This window comes from Sciurus vulgaris (assembly GCF_902686455.1).
Source record: "Sciurus vulgaris genome assembly, chromosome: 1".
In the NCBI taxonomy this organism is placed as follows: Eukaryota; Metazoa; Chordata; class Mammalia; order Rodentia; family Sciuridae; genus Sciurus; species Sciurus vulgaris.
Window position 1 is genome coordinate 174,397,244 of NC_136461.1, and position 18,737 is coordinate 174,415,980.

Consider the following 18,737-nt stretch of genomic DNA (forward strand, 5'->3'; position numbering starts at 1 on the left):
GAAGCAGTGTTTGGGGCTAAAAGGAAACTAAGAAGATAAATTTCTTGAAACTTCCCAGTGGAAGCACTAAACTAAGTGATGAAAGTGTTCTTCTGTCTGCCCCTCAAAAACATGGTTTTCGTAATCTGGGTTCTGCTTCATTTTTGCATGAGGAAACTTTGACAATGCATATGTTCTCAGCATAAGGATTGTATACATTTTTCCATAACTATCTCATTTACCAGCATAACTACTTTTAGAACTGGCAAAAGTTCTAAAATGCCACCACCAAGAACAAAATTTCCCTTCCAAATCATAAAACACCTTATTTTATTAGTAATTGTTTCCATTGTGTCAAAAGCACATTATGGCACACCCTGTCAAACAGTACATGTGTTTCTTTTGTTATTCATAATTATATTTCGATTTCACAAATCTAACATGAAAGTTGAAAACATGACAATACTATTATTTCCATATGACTGATGACTTTATTTTTATAAAGTCATTTAAAAATTTTTTTTTAATTATTGCAGTATAGTGCTATTCAGAAGATACTATAGTATATTTACAACTACTTTGGAAAACAGGTGTTCATGGTAATTTCTTTAAATAACTAGTATCAGAAGAGAGTTATGAACAAATGCAGGACTTATCAGAGAATTTACTAGAAATCTCAATTGGTTAAAACAATAACCAACTAAAGAGTTAATAAATATACCACCTTCAAAGTGGTACTTTAGTAGTATGTTCAAATGAAGTTCTGATTGGCAATGGTCTAATAAGGCAGAACAAGACAGGTACCATTTTGAGGAAGTTATAAAGCTAACTTTTCAAATTTTAACTTTCAAAGTTACCTTTATTTCCTGGGACTGTATTTAGTGAAGTAACTTATTTCTGCTTATTCTTATGAGGAAATATCTGAATTCAATAAATAATTTTTGTATCTCCAAGGTAGAAGGTGTTGTGTTAGGAAAAGAGGAGCCAAATTTTGCACTACTAGGCCACATGATCAAAAATCTAGAAATGGGAAGGGTGTATACTTTAATAACAGTAGAGGAGTATATTCCCTTGTTAGTTATCTCAATTATGCATTTTATTTTTAATTTTTAGCTGTATTATAGAATGGATATTTCATAGAGCCTGGTGGACCTAATATTACCTGGAATTTGACCAGCCACATTGCCAGAAATTTCTAGACAATCCTTAGCTTCATATATTCATTTCCAGATGCCTCACACTTCTAAAAGATTCTAACTCAGTGAACTAGATATGGTGAGGCACCTGTTGTTTTTGTTTTTTTCCTTAATCTATTTCAGACAAATGTAAACTTTCATGAATTACCAGGAAATGAAATAAAGGGCATACATTGCAATCCCAATTTTTATGGCTAAATTAAAAGGTTACAAATATACTTTGTCAAAACACCACCAAGTTTCTAAACACTCGTGATTTCTGAGCTCATCTTGCTATGAATGGCTAAGAGTTCTTAGGTAACACTAGTAGCCCTGCTCTAACCCCATGAAGACTGAGCATTTGTTGACAGTCACATCTTTAAGTTTGTACTTAGGCAACCCTAGAAACTTAAGATGTTATTCAAATACATCAAAATCCCTATTTTTTTCTGAATTTGTAACTTAACATCTGTGCATACTAAACACTGGGGCAGTCCTCCCATGGGAAATAAGTGCAGACTACAAGTACCACCTGCTAAATCCTCCCAGGGCACTTCAGTGAGAAGACTTGCACTTCTCTAAATCCATGAGTGCATTTCCCATGGCAGTTACCAGTTCAATGTGTTCAAATATTGTTTCACATCAGCATGTAGTTTTGCAAACCAACAAAGATCTGATAATCCCTTTACTCCTAAAGTCTTTGAATTACCAAAAAATGAAGAAGAAGAAAAAAGCCTTCATCTGAAGCAGCAGCAGCTCAGTTATTTTCAATTAGTTTCCACAATCTAATTACTCAGAATTAATTCTTCATACGTGGGTTTGATATCTTCCAAAGAAACAATAAATTGGTGACATTTAAAGGTACAATCAAGAAGAAAACTAAGTTACAATCAATTCCTCCATTACATCATTCCATGAACCTGACTGCTGAATTTGCAACACAGATTTTCAGCTGAATGATGCAATGGAAGGTAGGAACACTTCTTCAGAACTGAATAGGTTCGTGGAACCTATTTTCATGTATTACAGGTGTGCCATCTGTGGACATGAAGTCAACTTTTCCATTGTTAGTCCAAACTTCTCAAATTTCTTACTGAAAGTTGGCTAGGTAAAATAGTTTATGCTTGCTTGCTAAATATGGTAGGTTATTTTTTTGGTTTATTTTGCTATACCCTCAAATCAAATGAATTACAATTTCTTCACCACTCTAAAGATGCTTAAGATATACAAAGATCTTATAAACTATTTCCTCAGAGGTAAAGATATTATCTGATAGAATCAGAAGAGACTCAAATGGAGAAAATTGCATTTGAAATGTATTTCAAATAACTTTATATTCTACATTTAAAGAAATATAAATATGAGAGGCAATGCAGAGTAGAGAGAGAAATTGCATAAACAAAGAAGAAAGCTCAGAAAGTGAAACATAAGGTAATTGTTTCTGGGGAATGGAGGCAAGAATCAACTGAGAAGGAGCTTGAAGGAACTTTCTAGAATTATGTTAATACTCTGTATATTGATGGGAGTTTGGATTACACAGGTATATACATTTGACATTTATCAAATGATTCAAAATTTTTGCATTTCTCAGTATATAAATTTTACATCACCAAAAGAATCATAAACTAATATTGAACTAGTTTGTGATATTCACACTGAGATGTTTTGAGGTGAAGCATACCAATGTCTGTAACTTGTTTTAAAATGCATAAAAGATAAGATAGGTTGATGGACTGCTGGCAGGACAGACAGAAGAACAGAAAATGCAAATGTTGCAATATAATAACTGTGAAATCCTGGTAAGTATATCAGTGTTCATTATATGATTCTTTTAATTTTCTTATATGTTCAAAATTTATCATAATAGAATGCTGTGAGTGGTAATTATGTATAAGGAAACAAAACCAAGTTTCTCTGCACTTTATGGATAGCCATCTTAGCTTCCTGTGTACTAAATGACAAATCCAAAATCACTACTACTATCATTACCCCTGGAATAAATTCCTGGTTATCTGATCATCTTTGGACCACTACCTTGGGATGCTATCCACTACAGATCAGACCCCTGAGACCTCTGTTTCACTCTCCTCTCCATAACAAGCCAAATGCTCTTTCCTAACCCTCCTTAACCACACTACCCTATGGATCAGTCTCCCCAACGATACTTCATTTAATACAAAGGGCCCACTGTCCCAATCCTTTTCTGCATAATACATTCATCACAATGGTTTGTGATGAGTGCAATTTGGCTCCTGCTCACCTGTCCAACCTTACTGCATACTAGCATGCTCCAGCCACAGAAATTTTTCATAGCTCAGTACTTTGATACATTCCAATTATTTTGCCTGCAACGTTTTGTTCTCCCCTACTCACTTTTTCTTTCCACAAGGTCTGGAAGAGTGGTAATCTGTGTTTCCCCTATAAAAACATTTATTGCTTCATTCTATAATTGTCTGTGTACATGTCTCACCCACTGGATTGTGAACTTCTAGAAGAAAAAGTCTGTTTCTTACTCGTTTTTAAAATTCCCAGTGTCCTTAGAGAGTAATGCTTAAAATATTTTGTTGAATAAATGCTTGAATAATCATACTGAGAATGTGAAACCTGTAAAGACCAATAACCTAACAAAGACTCGAAGAAAACAATACTAATGTTAAAATAAAGAGATGTTGTCAAAAGAGAAAACAAGGTAAGTAAAGAATGCAAGGTGAAATAAGCTACACAAAGTGGCTTGTGAAAGTAGTCTGTTTAGATCAAAAGTATTTTTGAAATTTATGAAACAAAAGCCCATTTATGAAATTCTCATGAGTTTGCAAAATTGTTATTTTTTTATGAATAAAGTCTATGAAGGAGAAAGAAAGTAAGAGTGGCTCATGTAGTGAAGAGCAAAAGGATACCGCCCCCATCCCCGTCCCCAAGGGCCCCCACCACATACTACAGCAGCATAACCCAACATTCTTCCTAGTGGGTCTCTGTTCTCTCTCCTGAAAAAAACACCCAAAGTCCTGCAGAAGCCAAAAGATGATCTCAGTTCCCTTCTACCCAATCATAGTCTCAAATGATACCTACTAGGCTTCAGTTAATCCAGTAGATCCAACTCTGCTGAGGCTCCCTCCCTATACAAAGGTCCTCACAACCTAATATTCTAAATTTAAAAGAGAGCATTGCACATTGTCCCCCTCTGCACCTTACCTGTGGGTAAAAAGAGGAAGTGGTAAGGTCCTCTACTCATCACTTTTGGTTCAAACCTCATGCTGAACCCTTAAATATAAACTGCTTATCCTCTTATTGTTTCATATTAGGTCAGCTCTCCAATCAGAAGGCACATTACTTTGGAACTGGTGACTGATAAACGTGTCCCCAGTAGTGTCTGATACAGCTCAAAGTGCAAGTTGCTGCTTAACGGTATACTTATTGACTTACTAATGACAGTTTCTGTAGCTCCAAAAGAGCACCAGAGGACAGATTCCTACCCTGAATACAGGATGCCATAGAGATGAAAGGCTCTCAAACTGTCCAACACTTTCCAAAGAATCCCTAGGACTCGCTTTCAGTATTCAGAAGACTTCTCTGCAACACTTCTGACTCCCAGTTCTGTGATCTCTTCGGGAAAGAAGGGGAGAGTAGCAGTGGTACCTACACCTACCTGCTCCTGCCCTCCACCATTTGCGTACAAAGTCACCTAGTGTGTCAACCTGAGTATGCTCTCACAGTCCATCCAACACAATTTATGCATATTCTGTCAAGTTTCATTTGGAAAAATAAATACCAAGAGGTTATTAATTGCCAGGTAATTACTTTTGTTCATGAGAATTGGAATTATGCACCTTTATTTCATATTATGTTAAAATAATGAGGACTCTCATGCCTGGGAAATGCTCTATGTTTTTCATAACTTCATTCAACCTATGATAATAATGGAATATGAATTTGAACAGACTGAATATTAGCTAAAATGAGTGCCATTTTTAACAAGTAAAATACTGGTTGAAGCTAATGCTCCTTCTACTTTCATGGTAAGATAAAAGGTTTCTTCTTTTACTTTTTTCTTTTTCAAACATTTTTAATGTAACTATAGGTTTTAAATATCAGAAAACTTTCAACAAAATGGACTATTATATAACAGTCCTTTTAATCCACAAAGACTTTTTTTTAAGTCTGACATACTTATTTGCAGAGTTGCAAACATTATTTTAAGGCATACACACAAAAAGAATATTTTCAACTTAAAACTCACACACTTAAATCTAAAATATTAACTTATTCTATTCTAATGTTAGAAAAATTTAAGAGTCACTCTCACTTTAAACTTTTTCAATGTGTACATTGCATGTAATAAAATCCCAATGAATCATAAAGCAATCGGGACTCTTGGCTATGGAGAATTTACTTTTCAGTTTTTATGTACTATAAAAGAAAGGAGAGAGACTAATATTGAGAGTAGTAGTGAACATAAAACATTCATTTTCTCTGTATTATTTGAATTCTTTACAAGAATGTATTCATATTTTTATTATGTGATTAAATACAACCCCCAAAGGAACTGATGGGCAACCTAAACATATTTTTGTATGTTTTTGATACAAGAAACATATCAAAGACTAATCATACACAGTAATAAAGGGCTAAAGTAGAAAAATGTCAGAAGACAGGTGATTAAGAAGTATGGAATACATATCAGATGAAACTTTGCAAACAAAGAAGTGAAATATAACACTATTATGCATGAAAATACCAATCAACCCAAATTTAACATTTAATGGCATATTCTGGACATTGTGCTGTACATGCTATGGGAAATATTATGGTGTACTGACACACTACTACCATACCCGTATCAGAGTTCACAATTTTGTTAAGAAACTTAAAATTTACAGATTAGAAAGTATGAATATATAATATACAAGGTAGTGTGTCCCTGGCAAACAAATGGTTGATTCTAGTGAGTTGATCTATGCTTGAAGAGGCCATGTTAAGGATAAAATATTTTGCAGGCATCCACAACAGTACTGTACTTTTAGATCCACTGATTGAGAAAATACAATATGAAAAAAACCAATATTCATCCCTAGTAATTAGGAAAATGCAAATTAAAACCACCCTAAGATTTCATCTAACTCCAATTAGAATGGCTATTATCAAGAACACAAGCAATAAGAAGTGTTGGTGTGGATGTGGGAAAAAAGGCACACTCATACATTGCTGGTGGAGTTGCAAAATGGTGTAGCCACTCTGGAAAGCAGTATGGAGTTTCCTCAGAAAATTTGGAATGGACCCACCATTTGACCCAGCTATCCCACTCCTCAGTTTATACCCAAAGGACTTAAAATCTGTATACTACAGTGATGCAGACACATCAATGTTCACAGGAGCTCAATTCACAATAGCTAGACTGTGGAACCAACTGAGATGCCCTTCAATTGACAAATGGATAAAGAAACTGTGGTATATATGCGCAATGGAATATTACTTGGCCATAAAGAAGAAAAAAAATGATGCATTTGCTGGTAAACAGGTGAAGATGGAAAACATCATGCTAAGTGAAACAGGCTAAGCCCAATAAACCAAAGGCTGAATGTTTTCTCTGATAAGTGGATAACTTATACTGAGGGGGGAGTGGCGGGGGGGAAGAGAAATGCAGGAACTTTGGATGGTGTAGAGGAAAATGGGGTGGGAGGGAGTGGGGGATGGAAAGATAGTAGAATGAAAGACACAGTATTACCCTATATATATATGTATGACTACATGAATGGTGTGAATCTATATTGTGTACAACCATAGAAATGAAAAGTTGTACCCCATTTGTACACAGTGAATCAAAATGCAGTCTGTAAAAATTTTTAAAAATTAATAAAATAAAAAAGAATGTGGTATAGTATGTATACAATGGAGTTTTATTAAGCCATAAAAAATATGAAATGTCATTTCCAGGAAAATGGATGGAACTAGAGATCATTAAGTAAAGTGAAATAAGCCAAATGGCATGTTTTCTCTCATACATGGAAGCTAAAGAGGAAAAAGGAAAAGGGGGATTTCATGGAAATCAAAGGGAGATCTGTAGAGGATCAGGGTTTGGGAGGCAAAGAGGGAGGAAGTGGTGGGGAATGGTATTGGCTTATTTATATTGTTATATGTGTTCATGTATGAATATGTAACAACACATCCCATCACTGTACAGCAAAAATGCACAAATAAAATATGTGGAAAGAGAAAAGAAGAAAAAAAATACTATGCACACAGGAGCAGAGAACCAAAAAAGGACTATTTGAATGAAATCTTAGTAGTTTTATTTGTCTCATATAATCACAAGCAGTTCAGGGCAGGCAGCATGGCTTCCCAAATATCAGTAGGCAACAATGCTTTGATCTTCTGACTCTGCCACTTCAAGATGCCACTTCTACCTTATGATCCAAGATGACTGTTTCAGTTCCAATATCACATCCTTATTCCAGTCAGGAGAAAAGAAGAAACGGGCTCATCCTCCCCCTCTACACTTACATAAATATTAAGTTAAAAAATCCAGCTTCCAAAATGTGGTACATATACACAATGGAATATTACTCAGTCATAAAAAAGAAGGAAACTATGGCATTTGTTGATAAATGGGCAGAACTACAGAGTATCATGCTAAGTGAAATAAGCCAAACCCCAAAAACCAAAGGCCAAATGTTGTTCTCTTACATATGTAGATGCTGACTCATAAATGGGGGACGGGGTGGGAATAGGAAAGATAGTAGAATGAATTAGACATAACTTTCGTATGTTTATATATGAATACACCACCGGTGTAACTTCAAATCATGTACAACCACAAAAACGGGAGTTTATACTCCACATATGTATATCAAAATACATTCTACTGTCATGTATAACTAAAAATAAATTTAAAAAAATTTTTTTAAATAGAAAATAATCCAGTTTCCAATTGTGGCTCATCTAGTTACTAGCTATGTGACCTGGGATTGGTTATTTGATCTCTGTAAACAGCAACTTTCCAGAAGTAGGACATAACACTTCTGTGTATATTCTACTGACCAGAATTTAGTTACACAACCACATTTGGCTACAGAGGAAGCTAGAAAATGTAATCTTTACTGTGATAGTAAATTGTCTAGTATCTATAATGAAAAATGAAAAAAATGGTGTTGGGGAGCTACAAGTCTCTGCCACACTCTAAGAAGAGGTAGTTCATGCATGAGAACAATACTTTCACATTTCAGAAAAACAAAGGTAAATGCATGTTCAAGACTGGTAGTTATTTAATCTGTAGACCATGCTTGGTTGATCACGTGAGCTTAAGGATCTAGGCACAAACTGGTCTCAGCGGAAAGCTGCCCTGAGCTCCAAGGCAGTCTGGATGATGTTAGGTTGGAAAGGTTTCATGGAGGAGATGAGCTGGGCCTGGAAGAATGTGCAAGATTGTGAAATGGATGGGAAAGGGCAACTGAGACCAAACTCAACAGCATCGGCAGGAGCCCAGCAGGGTAGTTTGGCTGGACCAGAAGGCATGTGGAAGTACTTTATAAACCCAAAACAGGATGAATGTCATCTTTATCACAAGAGAAATATTGGGAGGTAAGGTTAAAGAAGGCTAAACAGTTATAGAAAAGTTTGCATGTGAAGCGAGGCATTGGACAATCTGGCTCCCCCATTACTAGATGTGTGGCCTCAGGCCCCGTGGTTAACCTCTGTAAACTTCGACTTCCTCATCTGTGAAATGTGGGTCATAATAAGCAGATAATAGGGTTGTGTAACATGGTAATTTTTTAAAGAGTTAAGAGCAATCTGGTAGCCAGGATCAGAATGATGGAAGAAGGAAAAACCTAAAGGTAGAGCAAAGCAGTAACTAGTCACCAGTACAGCTGATGCACAGGAATTTGCATTCTGTGCTTTAGACAAAGAAAAACTGGAACTGGCAGAGGGAATACTGAAGGCAGGGCTATCAGTTGGGACCACCGCCAAAGTCCAGGCCAGGGATAAAGGCCTGAAATAAGACAGTAGCTGTGAGGATGGATAAAAGATCTGGCTATGAAAGAAACTTGGTAAATGATTGTAGGCAGGAGAGGAAGAAAGGCTCTGGTTTGGGAGACTGGACGGCCAGGGGCCCATTAACCAAAATAAGAAAAAGAGAAGGAAAAAGAACTGAGGATCAGGCATGAGAGATAAAATTTCTGTTGAGGTGAATCAGAGACATCCAGATGATGAAGATGCCCAATACTACTGGATATACAGAAGTGGCATCAAAAGTGGTGTCTGGGTTAGAGGTGTGCAGACTTGAAAGGGCCGTGAAATGGGGAGAGCTGAAGCTACTGAAGCAGAAAGGGAGCTCACCCAGAGAAATCCTGCAGAATAGAATCCCGAAGGTCAACACTTTCACTGGAAGGGAAAAAGCAGCTGGAAAAGGAGTAATAAGAATGAAGGATTAGAGAACTGGGAGATGGTGGTGTTAAAGAAACCAAGGGGATAGGCTGATTGAGTCTTTAAGCTATAATGGGTTTGCAGACTGGGTCAAACGCCTGAAATAGCGAACTGCTCAAACATCAGGTGGTAAGTTACTGAGCGCTCTTCCAAGAGCTCACACTGGAATTGTACGAGAAATGATGAGCTGGCTCCAAAAATGCTCATCTCCTGCTGCAACCAAGAGCAGCTCAGGCTAAAGGCCTGGAGTAGCTTTAAAAATGTTTCCCACTGAACAAAATTCAAACTCTGTGTACTCTACCTTGGGGGGGGGGGGGGGCTGGGGGGGTGGTCCTCTGCCTCTCCCTCCCTTTCTCTGTCTCTGAAGCAAAGGTCTGTAAAGGTCAAAGTGGAAGCTGTCAACCCAGGGAGACAGCCCTCTCTCCTCTTTAGTCTTATCCCTCTAGGACTGCACTTTGAATATGCAACCATTCATGCTTGTTGAATAAGAAGCCAAAAGCAAATAAGATAACCAGTCAATAAGAGAAGTAAGTGTTGAAGGACATAAGCAAATAATAGAAGTGGTTAGAGCTCTTGGATTCAGAATCAGACCTTAGTAAGAATTAGGCTTTGCTATTGCCTACTGGTCTATAATTTGGGGCAAGTCCCTTAAATATACAATAGGAAATACAGACAAACCCATTCCGAAGATACCATGTGTCTAAATGATGACGTGTATTATTTGGCAAAATACTTATTATTACTCAACTTCTCCAGAAGTCTGAAATGAGAACAATTCATAGAAAATTTTAAAAGGAATTATAAATCAATCACTATCAGTCAATGCTACTTACTAATGTTTACTGCAACCAGGAACCTCAGAGTCACATCACAACAAAACCATGGAAATAAAACCTACCTCTCATGGAGACACTTAAAGAGTTCACAGAAATTAAGTGAGGTTCGCTTATGTGAAAGAACTTTAATAACGATCAGCATTCACCATACAAATTAATTGGCCCCTTCGAAAGACTATAAAAAGGTCTTGTACAGTTTTCACCGTTGTTACTAAACCAAAGCTTCTACTCTATTTGGCAAAACGGAAAAACACACAACTTTCATCTATGATACAATATTTTGTATTGGAAAAAAAGTAAAAATGAATAGCCCCTTTAAATTTTACTTACAAATTCTTCTTCTGTAATATCTGGTGGCTCTGAAACAAGATAAAATATTACATTATCTCACTCAAATCTGATTTCCTTTTACAGTAAATGAAATAATCTGAGACAGCGCCTAGCCCCACTTTATACACGGGCAAGCTCAGTAAAAGTTTGGCCCTCTGTGCATTCTCTGCACATGGATTGAATTTTAAGTTGGAATTCAAGGTGGAAGTGGGGAGGCGAGGCCTCTGGAATCCAGCTTGGTCACTAATTCACTGTGACCCTGGAGTTCACCTTCCTCCACGGAGGCCTCCATTACTCCAGCTGCAAAATGGAGAGTTAAGCAAGATAAAGCAACTCGCTGCCAATGTAAACGGGGGAAGAGGTGAATTTCCTAATAAAAGCAATGCGAGGGCGGTGAAGCCAGATTTCCGACGGTCGCGCAGAGCGGACGCCGGGCGAGCAGTAACCTCCAGAGGGGGCGCGAGGCGCGGCCCTGACGCCGCGCCCGGCCCGAGGCGCGCCGCGCACCTACCCGCGGTGAGCCGCTTCCTCGGCATGCCGCCGCCCGTGCCCCGGGCCCGCGCGAGGCCGCCCGGCTCCCGCCAGGGCCGTCTGCCCCGGGAGCGACGCCGGGGGGCGCGCCTGTCCCCGCCGCGCCCGGGTTGCTATGGCGCGGAGACAATGCGGCCGCCACGCTCCTCCGCCTGCGGCAGGTCGGGAGCGGGCCCCGGAGAGCCGTCGCCCTTAAAGACCCGTTGGGCCGGCGGGTTGCCGTGGAGACCCGGGCTCAGGCCTGGGCTCGCTGGGCAGGACCCCGCCCGCCCCGTCCAGGCAACGACGGCAGGCCGGCCGGCGGGTGCGGGCGCGCCAGGACGCCAGGCGCGGTCCCGAGCGGAGGGAGAAGCCGCAGCGCACACCTGTGGAAAAAGTGAGACGCCCGAGGGCTTTGGAACCAGATCTCCCTCCTGCTTTTTCTCCAATCAGTTAGGACCGCTACACTTTTAAGATAATCTGAGTTTTAAAAATTACCCGAGGAGGCTGTAGAAGAGAAGAGGATAAATTGGGATTTCCCCTGAACACACCAGGGAAAAGTTTAAGTACAAAGAGTGAAATTTAAAAACAATAATTCTAAATAGGAAAAAACAAACAAACAAAAACCCCACACATTTTCAGAAAAGTTCTCGGTTGGGGGCTGGGGTATAGCTCAGTGGTAGAGGCCCTGGGTCCGATCCCCAGCACCACCAAAAAAAAAAAAAAAAAAAAAAAAAAAAAAAAAAAAAAAAATCCTAGGTAACAGCCCCACTCGCCCTCAGCCTAAAGAAATCTCAAATCCTGTTGTTTGCGATACACGGCGATGCATCCAATACAAATGTCCAAAAAGCAATCCATCTTCCCCATCATCTTCAAAGTCATCTTCTAACAAAAATCTAATGACCACTAAGTGGTACCTTCATCTACCAGATGGTTTCTCAAACCAGAAACCTGGGAGTTTTCCCCCCTAAGGTTTTCTTTCCAAACCCCATATTCAGTCAAGCATTGGGTCCTGCCAATTCTAAAAGTATTTCTGGAATCTAGAATCTCCTCTCCATTCTCTCTAGCAATCACAGCCTTAGTACAGGCTTCCATCTGGACTATTGTAAAAGCTTTCTAACTTGTCTCCCTTCCAGCCTTTGCTTCCAGTGCAGTTCCCCTTAAATCCATTCTCCATGCTGAAAGTAATATCATCTATCTAAATACCAATCTGACTTCCTTAAAACCTTCAGTGGCTCCACATTTGCCTCCTCCGAGTAGGGGGACACTCAAGGTTGGCCAGGGGCCAGCAGGTATGCAAATGCTTAAGCAAGGAATAAGACAATCGGTGCTTACATGGCAAGGAAGCATAACACCTGCCTGGTTGTATTTATTGCTTTTTCGATATGACACAGGAAAAGACAAAAGTAAAATAAACCATTGCCTCCTCCAGACAAAATCAGAGGGCAAAATGCAATTGAGAGAGCAGAGGTAAGGAGAGGTGTGGGGAGCAAATCACAAGGGCCTGGGGGCCCTGGCAAGGACTTTGGCTTTCATTCTGAGTGAAATGCAAAACAGAAGAGTTTGAACAGAGAAATGTCACGGTTTTACTTTTGTGTGAAAGATCATCCTGGGTGCTGTCTGTTTAGAGGATGTATATGCATGAGTAGAGGCAGGTATGGGCTGATGGTGGCTCAGAGCAGGCAACATAGGTTTAGGAGGACTCAGACTCTGCACACATTTTTCAAGTGGAGCTCAGAGGATTTTCTGAGCTGTTGAATGGGGGAAAGGAAATAAGTAGCTGAGAATGACTCCACGGGTTTTGGCCTGCACAGCCAGAAGGCCAGAGTTGCCATAGGCCGAGATAGGGAATGCTATGACTGGATCATGTTGAGAGTTTTTCTGTTAACCATCCAAATGAAGATTGGGTTTGCAATTAACACCAGAACTCAGAATTTGATGGCACATAAGTGGACTTTGAGTTTGCTTACCAAGTTTCTGTTTCTGCCACCAGAGAAACCTTCTGACCTTTTCTTTACCAGATGACATTTTCTCATTCCTTAAGACTCAGCTTGGGGGTCATCTCCTCCAGGATACCCTCCCATAGATGGCTCTCATTGGCTTCTCCTCTTGCTCCTCTATATTTTTGGTGTAAACCTACATTATATAACCACATCGATTTTAAAATCACTGCTTCAAGAAGATGCACTCCCAGCCCCCAGTGCTAATACCAATGAGTAAGCTTCTGGGGGTGAAGAGAGCTACATCTTATTTTAACCTCCTCCTTTCTGTATGATACCCACTACTGAGTACTGATACCGCCATTTACCGGTGACGAGTTCTGCTCCTTCTAATGTTGAAGATTGAACACTAGAGAAGCACGCCAAGGCAAACAGATTAAGCAGGTTTTATGTAAAGGTAATAATACAGACTTCTCCCTGCAGGAAGAAGGGAGCCATGGCTGATGTTCTAAAGTCCCCAGAAGTGAGGGCACCCTACATCTTTTATAGGTTAAGGTCTCTTTTGTTCTCCAGTTCTCTCCTCCTTATCTCTCCTTCCTGCCTACGTGACTAGGCCTGGTTTTTGAAGCCATGGGCAGGGGGAGGGCCAAGGTGGTTCAGGCAGATAAGGACCCAGGGGACATTAATTAGCAGCTCCATGCTTGCAGTCCTTGATAAAGGCAGGTAAATTTGGTAACCAATGGCTCTGGAGATCCTTGACATTCCATTCTTCCAAGAACAATCTCCAACTTCCAGAGGCAGATGGCTTCATGGCTTCATTTCCTCGATTTGACCCAATCCTCTATTTCTACACTAACTACCTGTCCTTAATTCTGGCTTCAGTACCACCACTCAGCAGATACTTGTCAAAATGAACTTCTGGAGCTCCTCTCCATGGCATTATGCGCTGTTCACAGACAAGCCTTTTCCTGTCTCAGATAGTCATATGGATGAGAAGTCAATAATCTGTTTTAACATTAATAGCAGCTTACACATTACTTTATCACTAGAAGCATCTAACAAGAACCTGAAATTAGTGCTGTTCTCAATTGACAATTTTGGAAACTGACACTTAGATAATTTATAGAAAGACACAGCTTGAAAATATTAAAGCCATAGATTGATCCAGTTCCCTGATTCCAAGGTCTTTGCTCTTTGGCCACTGACTTACATGGACTCTCTCCCTGAAAATAATCTCAGAAGATTAAAAACCAGCATGAGAACCACAAAGATAGTAACTTGACTGACTTACATTGTAAACTCTTCTAATGTTTTGGTAATTTTTTGGTAACAGTTTTATTGAGATATAATTCACATATCCAATGCACTCATTTAAAGTAGATTCAGAGTTGTTAAATCATCACCATAAGTTTAGAACATTTTCATCATCTCAAACAAACGCCATACCCTACTTCCAATCAGGACTAATCAGAGAAAGTCAAAACATTCTCTAAACAAGCACCCAGGCCGTCCACTAGATTCCCTTTACCCCACATCCCCCATCCTGAGCAAGGGGACCTAGTCATCCCTTTTCTTTTCTCACTAGTAAGGCTTTCCCACTCCCTGCTTACCTTCCAGCCTCTGAAAAATACAAATGATCTGGGCTGACTCCCCTGCTATCGCAACCTTAGAATAAATAGCCTGTTTTTTCTCATTTGGGTTGTCTTCATTTATTTTCAAGCAGCTAAACTGTATTAAGTTTTTATACATAAGTGGATCCGAATGGCAGAACAGTGCATTTGAGTGTTTTCCTTCAGAGCTGAGTGGCAACTCAACACCTGATAGTATGTGACCCATGCCCACACTTTGGCTCCTAAAGTAACCGCAGGTGTGGCAAGGAAATTTAGAAACACAGGCTCTGAAATTTATTATTTCTATTCTCCTTTTGGTTATTGCTGATTATCTTTTCTTTTTTGTTAAATTATGTTATACTATCTATATTGTATAACCACCATCATCCGTATTACATTTAACTGAAAAACAGCATTTTTCCTACTTCCTAACAGTTCATAATTTCTTGAAGAACATAATTAGTGTAATATATTCATTAGGCAATTTCTTAACTTATCCAAGATAACTACCATCTGGACCTGCTGGTTTAGATTTATTCTAATTGTCAATATATTCCATTCCCTTGCTTTATTTCTTGTACACACTGATAATTCAATTTTTAACCCTTCCCTAGTTAAAAGTTAAAAACTCTAATACTGCTGTAGAATATTGTGATTTTTACAAATACAGAACATATTCTTCTTTTTCTCTCCTCCTCTAATCCCTTTCCTTTTAAAAAATGGATTTGTGCTCTAAATGATTTTTTAACCCATGTCAGTATCTCTTATAACTCCAGTAACTAGAGCAAAACCTGGCACAATGCAGCAAATTCTTGATAAATGTGTTAAACAAATAAAGTATATTTAAAGAAGAAATATTATATTATTAAAAGTCATAAGAAACATCATTGGTCAAAATAAAAGATCCCAAATTTTCATTTCCCAATCAAAGATCAGTGGTCAGAAAAAAAAAAAAAATGAAAAAGAAAGGATGAAAGTCCAATAACTTGAATTTCCCATCTGCTTACCTGTGGCCAAACCAGTAGCAAGTGATTCCCTGATAAAGCAGGGAAGAGCAGACCCAAAGTTCTGCTGGTGCAGGAGAGGGTAAGAGCAGGCAGGAAGCTAAGACTAAATATGTAAAATCAAACCGCCACTGTTTAACCCAGCTCTAAATTCACTAATGTGGTATGAATATATTTTAAGCCCCTCTAAATCTCAGTTTAACTGGAAAAAAATTGCAGATAAGGGTGACTCTCTCATGGGTTGCTCTTAACACAACGAGATAATGTCTGCAAGACACACAGTCCCAGTGCCAGGCCAAAAGAAAAATCAGCCACCAACAATAAAGACATGCAAACATGTTAAATGGGAGTCCCTGTCCCAGGATTCCACAGCCCTTTAATCATTGTTTATAGTGTCTCTAGGGTTGTAGTAGCAGATACTGAAGCACAAAAAAGGGAGGTAAGAAAAAACAGCCCTGCCCCTGGGATATTTATATTCCTTAGGAAATAATTCAAGAGCACTAACAGGGTAACTTGAAATTGAGGGCAAATTAACTGAGTATCAGTGCATATGGAGGGAGGCAGTTGCTTAAATTTCCCTGGCAGCAGAGGAGAAAACCGAAGGACTTTCATGCCAGTGGCCTTGACATCTCTCATTTTTAACCATGATATAGAAGAATGGTTTAACTTAGGAGCGCCTCTCTCTGCTCCAACATGCACCATGTACAGGTAACCTAGCATGGGCAGAGAAGTTGCAGGAATGGCTACTGACAAACATGGAGCTGTGGTTCAGATTAAGTAAGCACTGGGGACACAGACACAGGTAAGAGGAACTCACTGTCTAGTGAGGAAAACATAAAAACATGGATAGAGGTAGTGAAAACAGTACAAAGGGATTCCAGTTGCACTGAGGAGGAGAGGGACAACCAGCCCGGGGCAGGAGGGAGGTGACCAGCCTTGCTGAGTCCTGAGCATTCGAAGACGAGAAGCAGCACTGGAGAAAGGAGGGAATGACAACCCCAGGGCGAAAAGAGCATTGGCAAAGGCCAAGAGGGATGGGAAAATGGAATGTAGTAGAAATCCCAAGTGATCAGAGGGCTGCAGAAAAGATAGTGGTGTCTATTTCAGCTCTCTCAAAACAACTATAACTGAAGTTACTATGCCACTACCTGAAAAAGTAAAGAAAATTGAGATTTGGATAAAATTTATTATATCACATGACAATCAATCATTATTATTTCAGCACAACTAAAACTTTCTGTATATTCTATCATGTACAAGACAATGCTGAAGGAGGTAGAGAGGTAAAATAGTTCTACTCTTAAGAAACTTGCTAATGGTGGATGACAAGAATTTAATACAAAGAATACAGAAATATGAGAAAGATATAAACATTAGATTCAAATAAAGTAAAAATTTCATCTTGTTGGAGAGATCAGAAATTGATTCATGGAAACAAAGATTAGCTGGATGTTTTTTTCTTTCTTTTTTGCAGGGTTAGCGGGTACCAGGAATTAAACTCAGGGGCATTCAACCACTGAGCCACATCCCCAGCCCTATTTTGTATTTTATTTAGAGAGGCTCTCACTGAGTTGCTTAGTGCCTTGCCATTTCTAAGGCTAGCTTTGAACTTGCTATCCTCCTGTCTCAGCCTCCCAAGCCTCTGGGATTACAGGCATGCACCACTGCATCCTGCTGATTAGCTGGATTTTGATGGAATATAATACAGCAAGGGAGGAAGGAAGCAGGAGAAATCACATGGGAAATTGAGAAAACAGCCAGAAATCTAGTTTGCCTGGTATAGAGTTTACAGAATGAAATGGTGGGGTAGACTGCTAGAAAGTTAGGACCATTGAGAGAGTCTAAATCTGCTACATTTTAATTAGGAATCCATGTGATTAGAACCACATTTCATACAAATAACCTGCACTGAACGTTTAGGAGAGATTCAAACTGGGAGTAAGTAGAAGTACAGGGCTCTGTTAGGAGGCATTCACAGTAATCTAGGTAGGATGTGATTAAGCCCTGAATCTAGCACTGTCTTCCTGCAGGAATGAGAATTGGGAGGGAAATCACTGGTAGCACTACACTACTTTCATAATCAGCACTCACCTGCCATGTTTCCATTGCTCCTTCCACTTCTTTGGCTCCACAGACCGTGACAAGGGAGCCAGGAGTGTAGAGCAGGTCGGCAAGTAAACACAGATGGCCTAAACGCAAACCAGGGCCCACCAATAAGGTGTTCTATTAGCAGACAGCCAGGAAAGCAGTATGCTCTTGCAAGCCAGATAAAATATTTTAATTACCAACTCTGAGTAAAAACTATTCCCCAAATTTATTCTATATACACTTTTAAAATTAAGTCAAGGAACACTTCCCCTATTTGGCAATGTTATAGCACATCAATGTCAAATACATAAAAGCTAAAATTACTTTTTTGAATGAGGGCCAGAATCACTATAAATGAGTCTTTGGTGCCCCCTAGTGGAATATTTTAGTGTGGTCTTTGAAATATTCCTTCTCTATTAAAAAAATGAATTTTTCCATCTTTTAAAATATTTAAAGCATTTTCTATATAGGTTACACATTTTTAAATAACAGGTTTATGACAAATTAATGATAAGTTATAATATAAATCATTAACATAATAGAATAAAAATCCAAAATGTTCAGTAAATTGTGTCATAAACTTGACAATTTTGCTTTGTGTCATAAATTAAAGGAAATGGGAAAGCTTAGCTTTACACACAGCCAAGTAAGTAATAAAAATACTCTCTCAATAGAAATTCAACCCTTATTGTTAAGAGATTCATAATAAAACTTAGTTCTTTAAATAGCTTGACTAAACATTTGTGTCCATAGAAAAGATAGTATAAAATGATAAAGCTTCGAGTGTTGTTTCTCTTTATATTATATGCCATGAGTTTCTGACCATTTTTCCAAACTAGGAGGTGAG

The 18,737-nt window shown here is 38.9% G+C and overlaps 1 protein-coding gene across 4 annotated transcripts in view; it reads right to left on the bottom strand.

Moving 5' to 3' along the window:
• The window catches only part of RGS22 (regulator of G protein signaling 22), a 126,296-nt gene extending 114,760 nt beyond the window's left edge, over positions 1-11,536 (bottom strand). For 3 of the 4 annotated variants that reach the window (XM_079102619.1, XM_079102621.1, XM_079102618.1), the window contains exons 1-2: positions 11,250-11,535; positions 10,739-10,767 (exon numbers count right to left, since the gene is read on the bottom strand). In XM_079102619.1, the coding sequence (XP_078958745.1) occupies positions 10,739-10,767; positions 11,250-11,274 (54 nt within the window). In that variant the 5' untranslated portion in view covers positions 11,275-11,535. Of the gene's footprint in view, positions 1-10,738; positions 10,768-11,249 lie in introns of all 4 variants that reach the window. The other variant, XM_079102620.1, reaches the window with a different exon arrangement.
• Positions 11,537-18,737: the final 7,201 nt, after the last annotated feature.